Raw genomic sequence first — 21,779 nt, 5'->3', positions numbered from 1 at the left:
AAAGCCAATGAGGATTTCTATACCTATGAAACTAAGACTAACGGAAAATACCCTAATATCAAAAAGGTATCAGTCCCTCACGCTTCTACATACAACAAAATCATATAGGTATCATATGGCCGTCCAACTTAACAAAAATAATAGTTACATTTACACAGTCGGCCAACAAGTGTTCCTAGGGATACCGAGGGAAGGGATGACAGAAACAGACCAATAGGACATCAAGGTGGATTTAGGAACTGTGAGAACACAGTTCGCATCATTACTGTCCTGCAGACTCTAAAATATGCATCTATCGACTATGCGGTTCCCGATAGTACTAGACAGGCCTAGCAGCCTCTCATGCCATCAAGTTGATCATACCCATTCACCCCTACCTTGCCCGACTGCATACCGAAGATAGGAACCCTCCCAAGGCAAACAATCGGGCTCTACAATGTCTCTGCCCTGCCTGTCCTTTAGCACCACTGCCTCGGTAGGACTACATTGCAGCAAGATCTATCCTGACCTATAACCAGTATCCTGCCAAGACCTACCCTGTAACCCACCATAAACCACATCCAGGGACCTGGAAAATGGGCTCTCTGGCACATAGTGCCGAGCCCAAGAATAATGACCCTTTGATCGTCCAAATGATAACTTACTCCTGGCCAACCTGTGAATCTACCTCAGAGTACAACTACTGCGAAACAGGAGAACGACACTGCCAGCTCATCCAGACCCAGAAGGTAACCGGTAACAGTAAGCTCCTAAGAGTACACCATACACTCCAGACACTCACCTCTCCTACCACTATGCTCGCTCTCCACTTTACACCAGCAAACGATAGAGCGCAGCTACACACCTCCAACAATTTCAACCTAGCGGCACACATACTAGCAATTCTCCATGAACACCTCAATAACATGTTAGAACGCAGCTTTACGCCATGAAACAATTTTGCCCAGCTGCACACAAACATCCTACACAGACCTAATGCCGCCAGAATGCAGTCTCGGAGACCAACCACCTGACTGCACACATTCTACTGATCTCTCTCTACCAACGCACCTAGTTGGATGCAGCCACTATCACGCTGGCTGCACACATATTGAGTGCACCCATGTACTATATTCTACCCTACTTTCTCGACTGACCTGAACTACAGTCCTCAAGGGTGTTCAACCTACAAGCGCTTTGAGATCATTACCAATGATAAATGCCAAATAACATAACCATATATCCTTGTAACCAAGGTTGGTTCCACTTCCCCAGTATTAAAGATTGATTTCTCAGCTCATCGTTCAAATCAATGACATTCTTTTCAATAATCCAGTGTAAAAACAATGCAAAGATCCTCTCAATCGCCAAGTTTTGCTACATACATAAAGTTTTTTCACTCCATGAGTTTTCCACTTGGGACTTGCATTTTTCCACTGTCAGACAAAGGTCACCACTATACAAAATACTTGTCAAGTTTCCACAACCAGTTGGTAACAAATCAAGAAATGTTATCTTCACCAGTCAATGTTTCATTATAACTCGTCTACTTTGATAAACAACTATTTTCACCTTTCTCTTTCATAAATTTTTTTTGTCAGAATGGTTTTACCAAAGTTCCTCAAACACATTAGTGGACTTTCCACGTTTTCAGAACCACTTTCCAGCACAATGCAGTACATCAATATTTTCTGCCTGGTCCACTAACAAGCCAGGACTAACCACTAACAATCCCTTTCCTGGTATACTCTCCTGCCAGGATAAAAACTCCTACTACTACTGCAAAGTACTCTGCAATGTGGCTTGCTTCAAACTTCAAAGAACGTCTTTGATTGTCACCATCATTAAAATTCACAACTTCTTTCATAGGGTGCAATATACATGGATTCTGTTTGTTCCACTGGTATGTTTGCCACTTGCAGTGCAGGTTAAATTCCTCTCCCCCTTGAGGCTTTCTATAAGGAGGGCTTCTGTCCTATCAACTTTGGGTTTCTACTAGCACACAAATTAACTGCTGATAAGGTCTTATTTATATTTCTCTCTTTAAGAAAACGATTTCCCCTTCTTATAATTGCCTTCCTTTGGTTTAGGCAATGCTGGTTATTGAGTTCCTGTATTATCCCCACTTTGCTCTGGCAATGCCGGCTGCAAAATATTGCCCCGCCTTTACTTTGTCATTGGTGGTTACAATTCATTCCTCCCGCTTGCCTCCAATGTGTATATTAGGCCACAAATACTTTAATCAGTTTGGTATTCAAAATGACTGTTAGCAGCCAGTGGTCTACGGCCAACTCACTGCTCTTCCTTTGCGCCGTCGCTTTGGTCTTCTCTTCTCACATCAGGTCCTGGGAGTTTGACAGCTCTAGTCATACTGCTGCAGTCTGTGCTTGCTGCAACAGGAGCTTGTCACTTCCCATGCGTGCTCCGGTGAACGCCAACCTCCGGAGTAGGATGCTGGACAGGGAGAGCTCGTCTCTCCCATGGGACGGCTCACAACTGCACCGCTTTCCACTGCAGGGTAAGCGCCCAGCGTCTACGACTCTCAGAACACTGCATTTTGTTGAAATCACAGTGGCAGTCCCGGCGTCTACCATCTGCTTCTTCCACTGCTGCTGCTCATTTCCCCTTCTGCTTCCAATGGCCCGCACCTGATGGGCCTTAAATATTCTAAAGTCCCGCTCAGGTGTGGGTCATTAGAACCACTAGCCTGCACATCACTATTCTGTGCCTCTGAGCTCCTCTTCCTCGTCGCAGTACTTGGAGCATTATGGATATAATAGCAGGTACAGTGATTAGCATCTAGCAAAGGAGAGGGTGGACACATAGCATGGAACACACTCCCTCTTAACTGCGTTTTAGCAGGAGAAAGATTGGGTGCCATGGACAATGGTCTACTTCTACAGAAAGGAGGGGTGTATTGGGGCAACATGGGCACCCATGTTCATTGGTACATAGATTTTAAACAAAGGTAAATGAGCACCATAACTGACTGCAACTGATCATAGCTGAAATATGTCCATCAATACAGGTAAAAAAAAAATTAAAAAATGCATGAAGGCACCAGCAGGGAAGAGGGGTGCTCAGCAGGTAATAAAGTATGCCAAAATAAGGAATTCCTTAGTAATAAAGGAAATGGTGGGTGCAAACATTGAGGGGAATAGAAGAGCATGTACAGTTATTAATATCATCTAACAAAGTTGCTGTATATATGGCAATGTTTTGCTTTAGTTTCTGGTTCAATGGTTATGTTAAAAACCAGGAGAATAACTCCCTTCGCCTGGTTCACCTGGCTCTGCCTTGGGCTGCCTTTTGGTAACTTCCTCCAACAGTTTTTTTAATCAACCCTTGCAATTCTTCCCAGGCTCCTCTCACAGCTTGCTTGAAGGTCATACACTGCTTTTTCCAATACACAGTTACACCTTGACTTTCTGTAGCTTCCTCTTGTCTGTGAGAATGAGGGAAGCCGTATCCATTATGTCCTTGGTTCTTTCTAACCCTCTGACAAAGGAGACATTTCCTGTGGCACGCTCTAGCCTTAATGTCCCATCTAAAGAATATTGTGCTGCGGGAGAAACTGAGAAAAGGGAGATCACTTTTGATGTAATCTTCACACATGGTACTTTCATCATAACTCCTGAGATGAGAGCGATTACTTCAAATGCCTTATGCACATTTGTCACCATTCCCCAATCCCTTACCAGGTCTCCTGTGACTCTGTTATCTCTTCTCCTGCTGGGGCAGTTCACCGGTTCTTCCAGGGGTGTTGGGTCGCTGCGTTCCTGCTACATGCTCTCCTTGCTCCTCTTTCTGCTCTCTGCTGCTGTGCTGTGGCTCCGCAGGGTTCCCGGGCAGCCGGTATCAGTGCTGTTAATGGACTATCTGGGCCCATGCCACTGTCGGTCTGTTCCCAGCTTCCAGTCAGGCCTGCTCCTTCGGCTGGCAAAGTACTCCTGTGACCTGCTTTCAGCGTCCTCTCGACTCAAGGCTTGCTTCTCCTGCGTACCCTCTTGCTTCCAGGTTTGAACCAGGCTTAACGCTAGCCTCGCCTGCTTCACCTCAAATTGAGTCCTTCTCCATTTTTTATGTAGTACAGCGGGGCCTTCCCCAGCGGAGTGTCATAGTCCCTTGTTTGTGTCAACTGTGTATTCTTCATGCCTCCTCTAGTCCACCTCTTACCAGTACCTTCTGTACTTGGCAAAGGAGTAGTTTGTATATCTCCTTCAATCTTCTTCTTCCCAGTGCTTTTGGAAGCTGATTTAAGATCAGACTGTACGTCTATTTTAGTCTTCCTTATCTTGATGGTATTAAGTCATACAGGAAGAAAGGAAGAAGTATTGCAATAACCTACAGTAGTGCTTTCAGATAGTTTCTCAGAAGACTGAGTTTCATGGTCTCAAGGGTAAGAAGGTTAGAGAGGTCCATCATGGAACGGGAGTCCTTTCCCTCATGAGGGCAGTGTCTCCCTGTGAGGTCCATCTTTCTGCCACCCCTAGGAGCATTGTTGCGTAGCAAACTCATCTCCATAGCCTCACTGGGGAGAAGTGCCATGATCCCCATGAATCGTAACAAGGTGCTTAGATGAAACCTACTGATAAAACTATACACAGTGCATCAAGTAGATGTATTTCAGCACATCTTACAAATACCCTCCATAACATAATATATGAAACAGCCTCGTTACACAATTATTGTCCTAAAAACTGAAAAGGCATTAACAGAGGGGGTCAAAAGGCAGAAAATATCAGTTTTGGATTACAGTCTTAGAATTACATACCATTTCCTTCACAGAATGCTTTCTCCTCCGGTTTCAGATCTAACAAGTCATCTAATCCACCTAAATGAAAGACATAATTTAGGTCTTTGGTCAATTAATATAACATTTACAAATATTTTATTTTATGGACTTTAGGCACATATTTGGGCAAAATATTTTTCAAGAATACCACAAGCACGATAGTCCATTAGAATGAGACATATTTTCTCTGGAAAATCTCTTATTTGACATTAACAAGATAAATGCAGACTAGTATAATAACACTCTTTGTCCACTTCCTTTTAATAAAAAATGAGTTCCCATTCTATTGGTCGAATGACCGGTATATCAATACTGAACTGAACCTATAAATAATAAATTGGGATATTACTAAACTCAATTGTCATTTAATGTCAAAAATGTAACATCCACTTCCAATTGGACACTTCCTGTTGCGTCCAGGTTTTACTTCAGGCTCCAACGTCATACTTCAGGAACAGTCCTCTTGGGAAGACCATTTAAAAGTACCATTGTAGGTCTGGTTAATCTACTGATAGTTCACACAATCAAAAATGTTATTGAACTTTCAAGCTTTTCATAGTAATAATCTATACATATTCTACATCAATCATTTGGCTTTCTTAGTGCTTCACGTGCACCATTCTTCGACAAGGATCCCGATACATGGGCTAAGTCTAATTTGGTGGGATCATAAAACTGCAAGCCTTATGTCATGATCTCTGCTTCCAAAAGGTCAGGGTTTTCCCAACTCCCTTGGAAGCAGATCCATAACCCAGGTTCCGAGTGCCAACCAGTCCCAATTGGGACCTTTTGGACCCAGTCCTGGCGCCAGTGGCACCAGGCTCATAAATATGCCCAGTCCCAGCGCTGGAAGCGCCGGGCTCATAATGCTTGGGTGGACTTACCTGCAGCAGACCATGTTGCTTACTTGCCTGCCAGTTGAGACTCTGATCCTCTTCTGTTTGGAACTACTTTTCCTGTTGGGTGGGGCTGGAGCCACTCCCTAGATTTAGAACACTGGAACTCTTCTGGAAGGCAGGAACTCTTTTCTTACCAGGAACTCTTTTCTTACTTTGGCGTGGCTGTGGAAGGAGACACCTAAGCACTACAGGAGGCTATTTAAACCACACCCGGTGGATGAATCTTGCTTTGCGTTATTCTGCACCCTCTGCAGCAGGACGCTCATCGTGTCTTCTGCATCCAGTCCTGGGCCTAAGGAAAAAGGCTTACCATCCTGAATCCAGTCTTCAGCAGCACCTATAAAGACAAGAAAGAACAGGTTAGCATTCCGGCATCTGAAAGGCAAAGGCTTACCTACTCTTCGTGCGCTCCGGAGGTCTTCACTCTGCATTCCGGCATCTGAAAGGCAAAGGCTTACCTACTCCTCGTGCGGTCCGGAGGTCTTCATACTGCATTCCGGCATCTGAAAGACAAAAGCTTACCAACTCTTCGCACGCTCCGGAGGCCTTCGGCGCTGCATCCCGCATCTGAAAGACAAAACAAGGTGCGTTTAAAGACATTGGGGAACTTTAATACTCACGTGCCATTACTCCTTTCCACATCTAATCCAGTGGGTATTCCGGCACCCTGCAGCCGCTCCGAACTCGTACCTGCAAAATAAAAAGACAGTTAGAGCGCATCGTGAAGCAGGCAACAAGCGCTTACTCACGTGCTTCCAGGCGCTTCTATTCATCACACGGGCTCCATCTTCAACTCACTTCAGCCCGTCATCCGCCATCGCCGGAACCCTGCAAAACAAGAGACATCATTACTAAAGACTTTAAAAAGACATTTGAATGACTTGAAACTTACCGTTCGTGCAGTAAACGACGGACAGCAGTCCTCTGAAGTCAAGAGGCCTGCGCTACCTATCCAGTGAGGAAACTGGCTACAGCACCCTGCCCCCAGGCAGATGGAGAGCTCGGCATTCACTTACCTAAGGTGAGAGCGTTAACCTTTGGGGGTCTACAGGAGAGGAGAAGAGGAAAGAGATAGGGACACCCCAATAACCCCAGTTCATTAACCCCATATTTTCTATCTGCAGACATCTTACTCTACACGTCAGGCATACAGTGCACAGAGGTCCAGCCCAAAGAGCCAACCGGGTGCTACACATCACCTGTGAAGATACGGTAGTCGCCCAGTCAAGACCGGCGCCTCTGCGAGAATCAGGTGAGCGTTACACCTTACTGTCAACTGCCATGAAAAAGGAGTCTGAATTAAGAGACACTATGGACTTCATAAGTTAGAAGACTATGAGGAGACGGAGGGGCTAGACCACAATTATGCTTTAATCTGAAAATCATACTTAAAAAAGAAAAATGTTTATTTGCCAGAATGGCACCTGGCTTACAAATGCAGGATCAAAGACTTGAAAGTTGATGGGAGATGGATTACTTTTGGCACTCTTTATGAGCATTCCTCCATCAATTGCTCTTTGCAGACAGTACAAAGATCTGAACATTATTATGCAAGCTGATCATTTTGGGGAAGGGAATGATTCTGAAGAGAAGTTGCTGCAAATGGGGAGCAGAGGTCACCTAGCCATGGCAGTGTACTTTCTACTCGAGGTTCTGGGGTGGGAAATTCTGGGTTGCTGGCAAACTGCTCCCAGGTGGCTGGACCGGAGATTTCTGAAGAGAAATGGATTTAATTTTGTAAGAAGAATACTTTTTAAAAATGTTTTAAAATGCCATAGCCACAACATAATTATGACTTAACACATATCACACATATAAATACATACATATTAAATAAACAAGTTAAAATTCAAAGGAAGAAAAGTAATCAGAGTAAAGAGAAAAAGAAAAAGCAACAAGGAAATCTCTAAAAACGAAATGCACAATTTGTAACCAACTAGAAAAAGCATTAAGAGTTCAAGTGAGATTCCCTGATCCGTCAATCTCTGTTGGGGTATATGTCATTCTTAACAAATTCAAGTCTCTCTGAAAGTTGACAACTTCAGCCATTAGAAAGATTTAATGTCCTGAGGCAAGTCTGTCCCAGAAAAACACAGACTTCAAGAATCTAACATTGTGGCCGAATCTCTGGAATCTCACAACTCTGAGTCCATGTTCCTGTACATTCTGACAAGAGGGGTTTAGTTGATTGCTGCTCTAAATCACCACATTTATCACACAAATCATTTAGATATTTTTCTTATCTCTAATATAGAGAATCTCTAAAGTCGGAAGAAGATTTAGCCTAAATCTCATAAAATCCATTCTCATAATCGGACCTGGTGATTTCTTGAGATCCATAGATAGAAAAGACCTTGGTTTATCAGTTGGGGTAAGCGATGCTGATATTTTAGCTTGCATCAAATTCCTCATAGTTCTGATCCAATCCATTTTTTTTTCATGGATTCCTTTACTTTATCTGGGTTCTGAACCAACATTTCAATAGTACAGTCAGACTGACTCAAAATTTCATTAGATTTTGTTGTTAAGCTGTTTGTAGTGATCTGGAGCTTCGGCACACTTCACACTGTTCAAAACACGATTCTCTGATCTATACATCAATATAGCCAGATCCTCATATAGAGTAGAGCGGGGATGATCATGGATTAACCTATATGTAGACATACATCTTCACGCCAACTATCCCAACAGAGAAGTGAGACCCAACTCATATCTGACCGAGGATATAGGGATACAATTGGGACGATTCAACATGCTCTTCCAGAGTTTTGCTTCAATTTTGTCCCACTCCAGGTCAAAAGATAGAGGATTAACGTCCAAACCAAACAGAATAATCGGTACAACCTTACCAACATAAAACTTTATTACTGTCATGATGGAAAACTTGCAATAAAGTATAAAGATCTTCTTCATTTGGGAAGCCACATGTAATACTTTTAGATCCAAGGACAGGAAGGGGTGCTTTTTACTAGGACTGGCTCTTATCTGTGAGCCTAAATAAGTAAGTTCTTTTCCAATCAGAATGGTCAAAGTATTAATTTGCCAGCTGAAAGATTTAACAATCTTTACAGGATGGTGATAATGCCAGAGGAGGATGAGTCAGATCAGAGCCAATTAAATAATTAATTCCCCTTCAGAGTTAGCTGATGATGTCCTAAAGTGTCATGAAGGGAGGGTCCTATCTCTTGGAGAAACATTTGAGTGGTCCAATGAGAGATAAAGAGATATTTCCAATAAGGTGCTTTTCTTTAATACTGGACTTCTGTGTTTTTTTAGACATTGGAGAAGGGCGAGGAAGAAAAGTTTTCCTCAGAAGAGGAAGCTGTTTATGAATGGGCTTATTGATATAAGGTAGCCCTAAAAAGTTAAGCCAAGACATGCTCCCATTGAGCGTCTTGTGAAAAGATAAGTTAAAGACTGTTTGAGGCGAGATAAGTTAAAGACTGTTTGAGGCGAGCAGAGAATAACTACAGGGAAACGAAGTGAGCGAAGAGGCTGGGAAGGCGTCCCGAATCATCTGTAACCGCCCAATTGACAGCTCCGGCCCGACCCCTGCAGAGGGTGAGGCTGTCAGAGCAGCTGAGAGCGACAACACAGCTCCGTACAGCCCCCACTCTTGTGTAGGAGGAGTCAGCTCCGCAAAATCATCCTGAACTGTTAGCGCTGCGGCGAGGTGTCCTGTAGCGTCGCTCAAGCCCCCACCGTTGCGGGGGAGGAGCCGGCGCCGAAGTCTTCGAGGACGTCAGGCCGGCGGTGAGGTTCAGAGCGACTACGATCCAGGCCCAGCGTGAGAAAGGGGCAGACCGCAGTGAACAGCTGATCTCTCTGAGTCGGGGAGGGGCTGGTGTTCATCGCTGACATTCAGGAAGAGACGGAGAGCCCGAATGAAACGGTGAGAAGCAGGAAGTGCCTAGTTAACCGGCGAGTGAAAGTTACATTATAAGCACAAAGAACAGAGAGAAAGGGAAGTGTTATGTGAAGATAAGAGAATTACTTTCTCAGTAACTCTTCAAGAGGACATAAAACTAATAGAGCCAAGGCCCAATAGCAGTGTCGGATCAGCCCTAAGATACCACATGTTCTGGCACGAAATATATAGGAGGTGACCTTCTAAAGGAGCCAAAGATACTGATTCTAGGCGGCACGTATTGAAAAGACAAGAAGGTGCACCCATAAAGACTCTTTTTAATAACCAGCACAGCCATCTACCAAGGAACTCAAAGAGTAGAAACACTGCATGAAGAAGTAAAGAGTCCAAGGCAATACTCCAGTTGTTGAACACTTTGTTCTTAAGGTTAAGTTACATAATTAAATGCAGTTCAAATCATACTCCTGTGTACTGAGTGGTCTATACCCATCCGCTATTTTACATTTGGTGGGATAGACCGGAACACGGTGGAAGACTTGATAAAAACATTGAGTGAGGGCCAACAGTTGCTACAGCAAGCCCTACAGCTTCAAAGTCAGCAGGCACAAGCTGATAGACAGGCCTTTCAACACGCCCTACAGCTACAGCAGGCCCAATTGCTAGAAGTCACAAATATGAGAAGTCACACATCAGTGCCAACCTCGATCCTTCAAAAATTCTCTAGCGGCGAAGATCCCGCTCACTTCTTTGTCAACTTCGAAAGGGTTGCCAGGAATGCACAATGGCCAGCTGACAGGTGGTGCCATTACATCGGCCCCCTCATGACAGGAGAGATGCAGAGCGCCTACAAGGCAGCTAACCCGACAGGAGACACCAGCTACCAAGACATTATGCGGGTGGTGTTGGAACGTCTTGGGCATGATGAAGAAGCTTATAGGATCAAATTCAGGGATACCAAGCTTCTAACAGAGGAAACTCCATGGCAACTCTTCTACCAAATAAAGGAGTTGGGGGAGAAGTGGCTGCAGACCAGCTCCTCAACTACTCATGAGATGGCCGAGAAAGTAATATTGGAACAATTCATAGGGGCCTTACCCTTACCAATGCAGAGGTGGGTCAGACAACATCATAGACCCACCTTAGTGGAGGTAGTCAACATCGCCTCTGCAAATTAAAAGGCTTGACAGGCGAAGCTGATGTTTTACCCCTCCACTCCCAAAGCCGGAGGAAATCCTGCAGGCGTGGGGAACCGACCGACGTCTACTTCACGATGGCCAAATTCGATGATCAGGAAACCGGAGTGGGAAGGAGCAAGATTTCGGCCTAACAGTGAAGGAGCGGGGACATCATATCTTACCCGTCCCCCTAGCCTCAGTGCCCTGGGTCCACAATGTTTTGAGTGTGGAGACTGGGGCCAGCTAGCAAGGTTATGCCCAAGGAAAACGAAGTCAGAACTGATGGATGTGGGAAATTCTGGACAAGCCAAAGATGTCGACCAGTCTGGTGCTTCTCCAAACCATCAGGCCACATACCCGTATGTCTGTGAAGCTGAGTTAGAGGGTCGACCTACCAGAGCGATGCTGGATTCGGGGAGCTTACAAACGGCCGTGAACCCAGACCTGGTAAGCAGTGTGGAGAAGTTGAATGAAAGTATTCCCATCCGATGTGTGCATGGTGACATCAAAGTGTACCCCCTCAAGGATATTAGGATAAAGGTGGTTGGGGAACAAATGAATGTAAAAGCAGCTATAATGCCAACGTTGCCTGAACCCCGATTAATTGGCTCTGATGTACCTGATCGTCCTCTGCTTATTCAGAAAGTGGAAGGTCAGTGGTTGAGAGAAGCTCCTTTTCACAATCGAGAAGTCCTATCACAAACCAGCAAAATAAAAAGTAAGAATGCGAAGAGATTGGAGAAACATGTCTTGCTTGAACAGAATATGTATCCTGTGGCTGTAGACTGGAGAATAGATGAGCAAGGGGATAGTTTCTGCATGGCCCAAGAACTCGACCCTCTCCTGAAACATGCAAAAGAATCAACAGAAGTTGAGCAAAAAGGAAAAAAAAAACATTTTATCAAAGACAATGGTTTATATTATCGTATAAGTATCGACCCCAACAAAGAAACAGTCGGACAATTGTTGGTACCCAGTAAGTATTATCGTCCAGTACTTGAGGTTGCCCATCTTCAAGTAGTGGAGGGTCATCTTGGTGTTGAGAAAACTACAGAAAAGATCCTTGCAAGGTTCTATTGGCCGGGAGTTATGGCCAAGTGGCTCATTTTTGTCAACAGTTTGCCAAAAAAAGAACCGACCGATTGTACCCAAGGCTCCTCTCCAATCCATGCCGTTGATATTAGAACCTTTCCAACGAATTGGAATGGATATCGTGGTTCCATTGGATTCTAAAAGTAGGGGACACAGTATTTGCTGGTGATTGTAGACTATGCAACCAGGTATCCGGACGCTTTTCCCTTACGTTCTACGAACGCCCAGCAAATATGTGATGTTCAATTCCTTTCATCTCAAGAGTGGGCATACCTAAAGAGATAGTTACGGATAGAGGAACCAACTTCATGTCAGCTGTGTTAAAGCAGGTATGTGAAGCCTTACACATCAAGCAACTTAAGACTGCGGTTTATCATCCACAAACAGATGGTCTGGTAGAGAGATACAACCAGACAATTAAACAGATGTCAAGGAAAACCATCCAACCAGGAGAGTGAAATTGGGATAGATTGTTACCATGGATTCTGATGACATTCAGGAATACTCCTCAATCATCTACGGGGTTTGTACCATTTGAACTGTTGTTCGGAAGACCTGTGAGGACCCGGTTGGATATCCTTAAAGAGAGTTGGGAAGAGCAGACGAATCCCGAAATTACTTTGACTGAATATGCTTCAGAACTAAAATCCCGAGTGGAAAAACTTCAGTCACTGGCACAGTCACATCTCCAACAAGCTATAGGTAAACAAGAGCAATATTACAACCAGAAGTCGAGAGTACGTAGTTTCCAAGTTGGAGACAGGGTCCTTGTGCTTCTTCCTACGTCTGAAAATAAAATGCTGGCCTCATGGAAAGGACCCTATACAATCTAGGAAGTATTGGAACCAGTCACCTATAAAGTTTGTCAACCTGAGAGTAAAATCCCTCTTCAGACTTACCATGTTAATCTACTAAAGAAATAGACTGCGCCTGAAGTTACAGTGGCTATGATTAGCATGGAGGAGGGGTCGGCGGAGTATCTACCGACGACGGAGACGCCAATAGGAAGAGAGGCTCCAAACTTCAACCCAGAACTAGATCCTGTTCAGAAATTGGAACTCTCTAGCTTGGTGGAGCGATATACAGATATATTTTCCTCGATACCAGGTAGAACTTCATTGACTCGTCACCATATACAGCCCAATGGAGGAGCAAAGGTGAGAATGCGGCCATACAGAATCCCAGAAGCAAGATTACAAGCTGTAGAGAAAGAAATACAGGAGATGCTTCGCTTGGGTGTAATTGAACCATTGCATAGTGAGTGGTGTTCCCCTATGGTAATGGTACCGAAACCAGATGGAACCATTCGCTTTTGCATGGATTTCAGAAGGCTAAATGAAGTGTCAAAATTCGATGCTTATCCCATGCCCAGAATTGATGACCTTCTGGAGAAACTTGGCAAGGTAAAATTTCTAACAATTGATTTAGCAAAAGGTTATTGGCAAATACCTTTGTTCTCGCCAGCCAAAGAAAAAACTGCTTTTGCTTCTCCTGGCGGACTATTCCAATTTACAGTCCTTCCATTTGGTCTTCATGGTGCACCGGCCACTTTCCAAAGGTTGATGAACCATTTAATAAAGGGTCATGAGAGTTATGTAGGCGCCTATTTGGATGACATTGTTGTATACAGCCATAGTTGGCAAGATCATTTGAAGCATCTAGCTGCAATTTTTCAAACCTTGGAGAGAGCAGGGTTACACATAAACCCCAAAAAAACAAACTTGGCAAACTCGCATACCAAATATCTGGGATATTATGTTGGTCAGGGAACCATCAGACCTCAACAGGAAAAGATGGACGCCATGCGTCAACTGCAGTTTCCAACAACTACCAGGCAAATTAAAGCATTCCTTGGTTTTGTGGGGTATTATCGTCGATTTATACCACATTTTTCCACTATAGCAACTCCTCTGACAAATCTACTAAAATTAGATGCTCCACCTAAGAATGAATGGAGAAATGTGAAAACTGAAGAAGCGTAAATTGCCCCAGTTCACTTTGTCTGGGGTTCTGGGTAATAAATTCTGGGCTGCTTCGCGCAAGTCAGACCTCTGTGCATTCCCACGGGTGTCCTCTTTTGGGAAATGCATGGGGGTCCCCGTTTTCCTTGCTGGCTTCGACACCCTAGGCCCAAATCTGTAGGTTGCCCACTTGAACAAAATGTGCTGTGCCGAAAAGCTTGGGGTTACCAGTGGGTTACCCTTTTCCTTTTGCGGCCTCCTAGGTGCACCCACACATGTGAGGTACCGTTTTCGTCGGGACACCTGTGGGAACGCGAGAAGGTAATACATCTGTTGTTGGCGACGTGTTTCGGTGAGTGGACAGAGGGAAATGCCTCTGAAATTGGCTGGAAATGAAGACAATTATCAGACAGGGAGGCCTGCATGAGGTACCCCTGCCACCTTGCCAAGCAATGCTGTCACAAAGGGTGTCGTTGGAAAGGGGAGTATCTCCCCTTTCCAACGACACCTCCCTCGATCTCCGGCTTGAAATACAGCCGGAGATCGAGGGGGAGAAAGGTGAACACTCACCTTGCATTTTCACCGCAACAGCCCGAAATGGCTGCTGCAGTGAAAATGACTTTCACGTCGGCGTGCTTTACGCACGCCGACGTGAAACTGAAGTTAATCCAGCCCCCTGGAAGTGAGGGGGGACCTCACCCTCACATAGCCCGGGGGTTGGATTACTGTTTTGAGCGATCCCTGCTTTACAGGGATCGCTCAAAACGCAGTGCCAAAAAGGACGAGCTATCTTGTCCTTGGCCCTGCAGAAGTAATTTCAAGGACAAGCTTGTCCTTGGCACTTAAGGGGTTAATGGATCTCTCGACATTCTCACTCTCATAGAGGAGTTTTGATGAAGTTCAATTATAGAAGAATACACAGTCATCTTTACAGTGGGGGACAGTGTGGGGCAGGTTAAACTATTAAACAGAATATTTTGGACTCCAGATAGAATTGCTGAAATAGGGTGGAGCAATTACACTGAATGTTGGGGCTGCAAACAGGAGAGGCACGCTGAAAACACTATATGGCACTATAGACGAGTAGGTCATTTTTGGAAGGAAGTTAAAGAAACCATGAATCTCTAAAGACAGATTTGCATTACACCTTTGAAACACTGATTCTTGGGGAAAGACTCACACATGGAGGAATAACTTACCGGTAGTGTTCTTTCTATGGATTCTTCTCCCACAGATTCCTCATCTTGATAGATCATCCCCTCGATGCCAGCTATCGTAAAAGTGCAACAAGGGCTGTAGTACGGCTTAGTGCCGTCTCCTCAACCTCTGCAGGCCTTGACAGTGCCACTCCTCGAATCTGGAAATTACATCAGCAATTGCAATGTCACTATGCCCCCCTGCTGCAGTTCCTGACCTTTTTCCCCCTGTGCTTCTAACCACCTTTTATTTGGTGGATAACAGGCAAATAAGACTGATGACCCTGTAAACCATTCTTATGTCTCTTCCTTTACCACTGACCCAAAAAAAGCAAGAATGGAGTATGCCAAGTAAGCTTCCATAGAGGGCACAGGTACGGAAGGTGATAAGGAAGTTGTGGGAGAAGAATAAAGAGAAAGAACATTACTGGTAAGTAATTTCTCCTTCAATGGATTGCATTCTCCGACAGATTCCTCATCTCGATAGACTTGCAAAGCAACTCCAAGCTGGCGGTGGGATGGAAGCTTATATTTCAGGAAGCTCAGCAACATGGCCCTGCCTAGAGCAAGATCCAAACTATAATGTTTAGAGAAGATGTACAGAGAAGACCAGTTTGCGGCCTGACAGATTTCTCTAACTGGCACTCCGCCCAGCAAGGCAGAAGATGCAGCAACACCCATGTTAGAGTGAGTCAGTATGCCCAAGGCACTTCCTTTCCTGCTTTCACATAGCATTCTAGAAATGCACAGAACCTTCCAACACAAGATTGTCTGTTTTGTTACTGCCTGCCCCATCCAAGACTGCGAGAATGCAATAAACAGTGGTTCATCCAGCCGAAAAACAGCTGCCATTGCTACTTAAATACTCAAAGCCCTCTCGGGATCCAGTCTATGGAGCCTCTCCTCTTCTTTGAATGGGTGAGGTGTTGAAAAGAAAACGAGTAACTCCACACCCTGAGAAATATGAAATTCTGATATCACTTTTAGCTGGGATTTGTCTCGGACTTTCAGAGAAACTTTCTCTTTGAAAAACTGAAGGAACAGCGTTTTGCACGAAAGCACCCAAAGTTTGCAAACACATCTAGCTGATGTAATGGGCACAAAAAGGGCTGCCTTTATCATGAGTGATTAAAAGATGTGGAATGCAAATGTTTACAAGAATCTGCTATTAAAAGTTCCAAGGTGGGACAACGAAAGGTGTTGAGGGCATTTATTTACAAGACCCTTCAAAAACAAAGCCACCACAGGAATGGAAAAAAGGGCTTTGCTCTGGCAATCTCTTGAAATAAGACAAGGCGGCCAGATAGCCCTCAACTGTGCCTAATTGCAACCCAACCTAGTGAGGGTTAATAAAAATTCCATGACTGTAGGTGGGACATGACACAGGGTCTGCACCTCTGTTCTTGCACCATGTCGCAAACCTTCTCCATCTGAACACATAGATAGACCTGTTGGAAGACCTTCCACAGCCAGCAGCACCTCCTAGACCTCATCATGCAGGTCCCAATCTTCGTACCTCAAACTCTCAAGAACCATGCATGTAGGTTGAGAACGCTGGGTTCGGTTGAATCACTTGGGCCACCCAATAGGAAAAGAGGACTGGCCACTAGAAAGACAGCGAGGTGGGCAAAAAACAGACTCCAGAAGGTCTGGGTAGTACATCCTCCACAACCAATCTGGGGCAATCGAGTAGGACCAAAACGTAGTCAACCTCCTGAGAACCCACGGGATGCCCCTCCTCAAGGGAGATTCCCTAAAGCAGAACTGATTGCATTTCATGTTGTCCTTTGTCACAAACGGGTCTACTGCTTGGGTTCCCCAAAGCAAAAAGATCTCTGAAATGACCTCTGGGAAGATCGCTCATTCATGAGAGACAACTCTCTGCATGTTCAGAGCATCCCCCAACCACTTATCCGTCCCTGCCAGATGGGCTGCGAGATTGAGATCGTATTCTCCAGTAACAAGAACCAAAGCTGCATGGCTTTCCTCTTCCCTCCTCTCCCACTCTTGTTGAGGTAGTGTAAATTCACTTTGTCGTCTGTCAGGACCAGGACATGTTTCCCCCCGTGGAAAGGCGCAAAAGGAGACACGGCTAGCCTGAATGCGTGCAGCACCAGCAGATAGATGAGCTAGTGACATCATACTTGGAACCAAAGACTGATCAACTGTTGATCCCCCAGAGTGGGTGCCCCAGCATCTCAGAAGCATCCGTGACCACTTGGGACTATGACCAGGGTTCTTAAAAGGGTTCGTCTGCCATCATATTCTCCCTATTGGACCACCAATGGCCCATGACCTATTGCTGTGGGTTCTTTTGCGCAATCAATGATCAAAATATTATAATTTATTACACTTATTTTGTTATGTACTGAAAATGACAAGAAATTTACTATTTGAAGAAGTATACATTTTGTGTTCAAGACAAATATTTGTCTTTCAATACATTTTTTCCTTACATTGTCACAGTTTACAGTTATAGAAATTAATCAATTCCATAAATAATGGTTATGAACTTTTAGTCCATCACAGTTAGTTCATTTCTTTCAAATGAATTCAAAGTCCAGAAAAGTCCACTGTTCTGTTTATTGGCATGGAAGAATGTCTACTAACAATTGATACATTTTAATTTCAAAATGTGCTTTTGTTCAGGTTTGCAAGGTCAGTTGATTTGTATCTTATGCTATTTATCTTTAAATAACATTACAAAAATTAATTTGAACAAAATCTCCGTTTTTTAGAAATATGTTTTAATCAGGTTCCTTAATATATTTCACTTGATTTAAGTTGTAAGTCAGCAATATCATATAAAAGCTTGGCTTATGATTATTATGTTAAATTCATTCAATCATCTTAGCGCACAGACGGTTATACTATTTGAGTACAAGCTGTGCAGTATCTAGCAAGTGTCCTCAAGATGCCTCGAGACCTGTTCTGGGGACCAACCTGGGATCAACCAGTCATCTACATATGGGAACACGAAAACCTTGGATCAGGTGCGCCTCCACCACTGCCATCAGCATGGTAAAAATCCTGGGAGCATGGGTCTGGCCTAAGGGGAGCACTTTGAGCTGGTAATGAATGTCCCCTATGACTAACCTCAGGAACTGGCTGTGCTTTTGATGGAACGGCACATCGAAACTGGCATCCTAGAGATCCAGCAACACCAGCCACTGTAGGGATTGTAGAGCCTGAAGAATTTCTTTCAGCATCACCAGCCTGAACTTGTCCTTTCTGAGGAACTTGTTCAAGGCCCCGAGGTGCAGGATAGGATGGGCACCAGGAACTAGCGGGAGTACCAGCACATACATCTCTCCCTGGCTGTTGCCTCCTCCTCTTTGCCCTAGATGAGAAGAGGTTTCAGTTTTTTCTGGAGTTTGGGTTTCAGCTGCTGTGGAAGATGTGGTCTGTCCGGGAGCCTTCTGAGAAAAGGCAGACAGTATTGTAGCTCCACCAACTGGAGGACCCATGCATCAGAGGTAATTTCCTTTCACCTGTCCCAGTGCTCTGATATGTAGGTATGTGGGGAGTACTCAAAAGGGGCTTCAACAACAAAGGTGCCATTGATGTGGAGGCCATGATATGATAAGTCATTTATAACGCACCTGTAGACAAGTGTTTCTAGGCGCAAATACATTTTGTTGCCCTGCTACCCCTGCCTGAGCATGAAAACCTTCTTTGCCCCTGTTTGGGTTTGGGCAATTGAGTCCGCCTAACACAAGAAGTAGAAAACAAATCTTGACCCACAGGTTTCAGAGAATTACCGGCCCATTACAAATGTGCCCTTTATCCTTAAGATCATGGATAAATTGGCATACCTCCAACTGCAAAAACATATTGACCACCACAAGATACTTGGCGTACACCCATCAGGTTTCAGAGCTCAGCACGGGACGGGAACACCCATGCTGGACCTTAAATCCACCTTGGCCGGCATGGTGGATTAATGGTCATCCTGCCCTGCTGATGCTTCTGGACCTCTCTGCGACCTTCGATTTGGTGGACCACTCTCTTGGTGACACGCTAGTGGGAAGTTACCCATTGTTCCAATCTCGCCTCTCAGTGGATCTCATCATTTCTTGGTCTCCACACTGTCCGAGCGGCAGCCGGTGAGGAAAGCTCTAACCCCATTTTTCAAACATATGGGGTCACACAGGGTTCATGTCTGTCCCTAACATTGTTCAATATCTATATTCTACCACTTCTTCACATGCTGGATGCATTGGGGGTCCGGTATAGAAACTATGCCGATGATACCCAGTTTGTCTTCCAGCTTAGTGGGGATTACAAGCAGAATTTGGCTGATATCAATAGGCCTGTATGGCATACAACTCGCTTGCCCTTAACTGTAAAAAGACAGTCTGGGCAAATTAGATCCTGCGTATGCCAACTTCACTATTGCTGCTAATACTATTCCAGTATTAAAGAAGGTGTAGACGCTGGGAGTCATTCTTGATGAGCTATCAATGTGGCCATGTCTCCTTTATCCGCTCATCTTGCAGCCTTATCACGAAGTGAATTATATTCGCCCTTTTCTTTCCACCAACAACTGTGCATTGCTTGCAACCGCACTAGTCTACTCCAGACTTGACTATTGTAAAAGTCTCCAAGCAGGAACCTCACAGTCTAACATTCAAGCCCTGCAAGTTTCACAGAACAATGCGTTCGGGCTATCCAGGGACTGCTTAAATGTGCTCATATCTCGGAGGCCTTGAGGGCACTTCATTGGCTGCATATTCGGCATAGGATCACTCATAAGCTCTTGACCCGGTCCTTCAAATATCGAATAAATGCCTGCCCGACCTCTCTCATTGACAGAGTAAAGCCTAAGATAGGCGGAAGGAAGCTACGATCCTCCACTTGCCCCACACTCATTCAACATAGGTACAAGCGGGTACACTTTGGAGGTACTTCCTTCAATATCCAAGTACCACTGCAGTGGAATCTTCTTCCAGGACATATAGGCATGGCCGAAAACTTTGCTCTCTTTAAAAAAGAAAAAAACGTTTTTCAACCCAAACCCATGCCGAACATAGCCTGCTTTTCTGCTTTTCTGCTGACCCTCCCTGCTCCTCCCCTTTTGCTTGCTTGTCTGTCTTATTTTTTGTGCACTCCGAGGCCCACGGGTGTGTGGCACTTTATAAAATTGAAATAAATAAAAATAAATATAACGCTGAAAGCCCCTGCCTCAAACTAAATGAGAAGGGCTGCTTGGTGACCTGCTAGTCTGCCAGCCCTAGTGATTTCGCTGCCACCTCGGAGTCCTTAAACCTTTCCAGGGACTCTGCCTCCGGACGGAATAGGCGCTCGCCATATAGAGCGAGTGGTTTAGCCTGTGCATTGGGCAAAAAGCCAGGCCCTCAAAGGTACAAGGCTCTTGGAAGCAGCATCAACCTCCCCATCAACCTCTCGAGACAATCTGCTGCATCGAGGCCTGCCTGAAGGGCTTGGCATGGCCCTTCCTTACCATGCTTGGGAATCCATCCCTTACTTCCCCTTCAGGAAGATGACTGGCTTCCTCCAAAATGTCTTCCAGAGGATGTGGGAGTTTTTGGAAAAAGCACAGGAGGCCTTAATAGCCTTCAGCAGTGCCAGGCTCCTGGATGCGAAAACCTTTTTCAAAATAGGGGATCCGTTTTCTTAAGACTCGGGCTGTAGGGAGTGTGGCGACAAGGAATGGAGACGGACCATGGGGTGCCATGATGATTGCAAGTTCTGCTCGTGACAAACGAGAAGGACTCCCGTCTCCTGGATGTAAAGTGTCCCAAAGAAGACAAGCTTTTCTCAAAATAAAGGTTCCATAACGTTCCTGGCTTTTGTAAGCAAACAATACAAGCAAACAGATATACAGGATCCTTGTGGGGCTTGGATAAGGACTCCCTTCTCCTAGCTGGTTCCTTTCAAGAGGTTTTCACAGATTCGGCTTTCTTTATATTCTTTATTCTGCCTCCACTTTCGACTCCCAAGCACCATACTCTTGGAGCTGTCCAGGGAATTGTGGTACAAAGCGATTTACTACTTTCTCCTCTTCTTCACAATTTACAGTCCCAAATCTTCCGGGCCCATCCCAGATTTGTACTTGTTCCCAATACCTCCTCACAAGTTTTGCCTGGGGCTGTGGGTGCACTGTCGCTACTTCAACCTTTTACACGGCTTCTGCGGCCTGCTTCTCTCAACGACCAGTTACTAGTGGCGGTCTCGGTGTAGTTGCCAGACCCGTCGATCCACCCACAACAGGTCACACCACCACTGCAATATCTTCCACTCTCCACACTGAACCCATTGTCGGACCCACCGGTCTGCCCACTACAGGGTGTGCCACTACCCTTCCATCCCTCCAGGTTCACTGTGCCGGTTCCCAACCGACTCAGACACTTGTCGGGGATCCTGCTGCTTCTCTCGTCAGTCTTGGAGAGTGCCATGCGGCAGTCTCCCTTGCAGGCTTCAATGCTGCTCCAAAGTTGCCGGGTTCTCCTTCTGTATGCACAACAGCTCTCAGTATACCAGAACCGCACGGGTGACTGTCAGACGGGTCAGAGAATGACGAACACAACTTTCATTGCTGTTCAGTTTAAATAGCGGTGACAACCCCGAGTAACGTCAGTCCAATTGACAGCAGCTGATTGAGCTTTCATCCCGCTCGATTGTTGCATGCTCAAGCTCTTCTTCGTCCCTGTATTTATGACATCCGGTTGGTTTGATATTTTACAAAAACAGTTTCAGACAGGAGCTTATATGTAGAAGATTGTGGCACCAACAGCCTGCAGGATTAGGGTTTAAAGAGGCTGTGCCCCCAAATCACGTCCTTGTCCAGGAG

The 21,779-nt window shown here is 45.1% G+C and overlaps 1 protein-coding gene across 9 annotated transcripts in view; it reads right to left on the bottom strand.

Annotated features, from left to right (window-relative positions):
* Positions 1-21,779, bottom strand: part of ICA1 (islet cell autoantigen 1) — a 1,066,176-nt gene that overhangs the window by 324,262 nt on the left and 720,135 nt on the right. For 6 of the 9 annotated variants that reach the window (XM_069648510.1, XM_069648512.1, XM_069648515.1 and 3 more), the window contains one exon: positions 4,754-4,813. The exons of the other annotated variants lie outside the window; for them this stretch is intronic. In XM_069648510.1, coding sequence (XP_069504611.1) covers positions 4,754-4,813 — 60 coding nt within the window. The remainder of the gene's footprint in view (positions 1-4,753; positions 4,814-21,779) is intronic. 9 annotated transcript variants of the gene reach the window in all.

Source organism: Ambystoma mexicanum, chromosome 2q (assembly GCF_040938575.1).
Source record: "Ambystoma mexicanum isolate Mex_15411 chromosome 2q, UKY_AmexF1_1, whole genome shotgun sequence".
NCBI classification, from domain to species: Eukaryota; Metazoa; Chordata; class Amphibia; order Caudata; family Ambystomatidae; genus Ambystoma; species Ambystoma mexicanum.
Note: the sequence above shows the minus strand (reverse complement) of the source record. Positions and strands in the feature narration are given on the sequence as shown.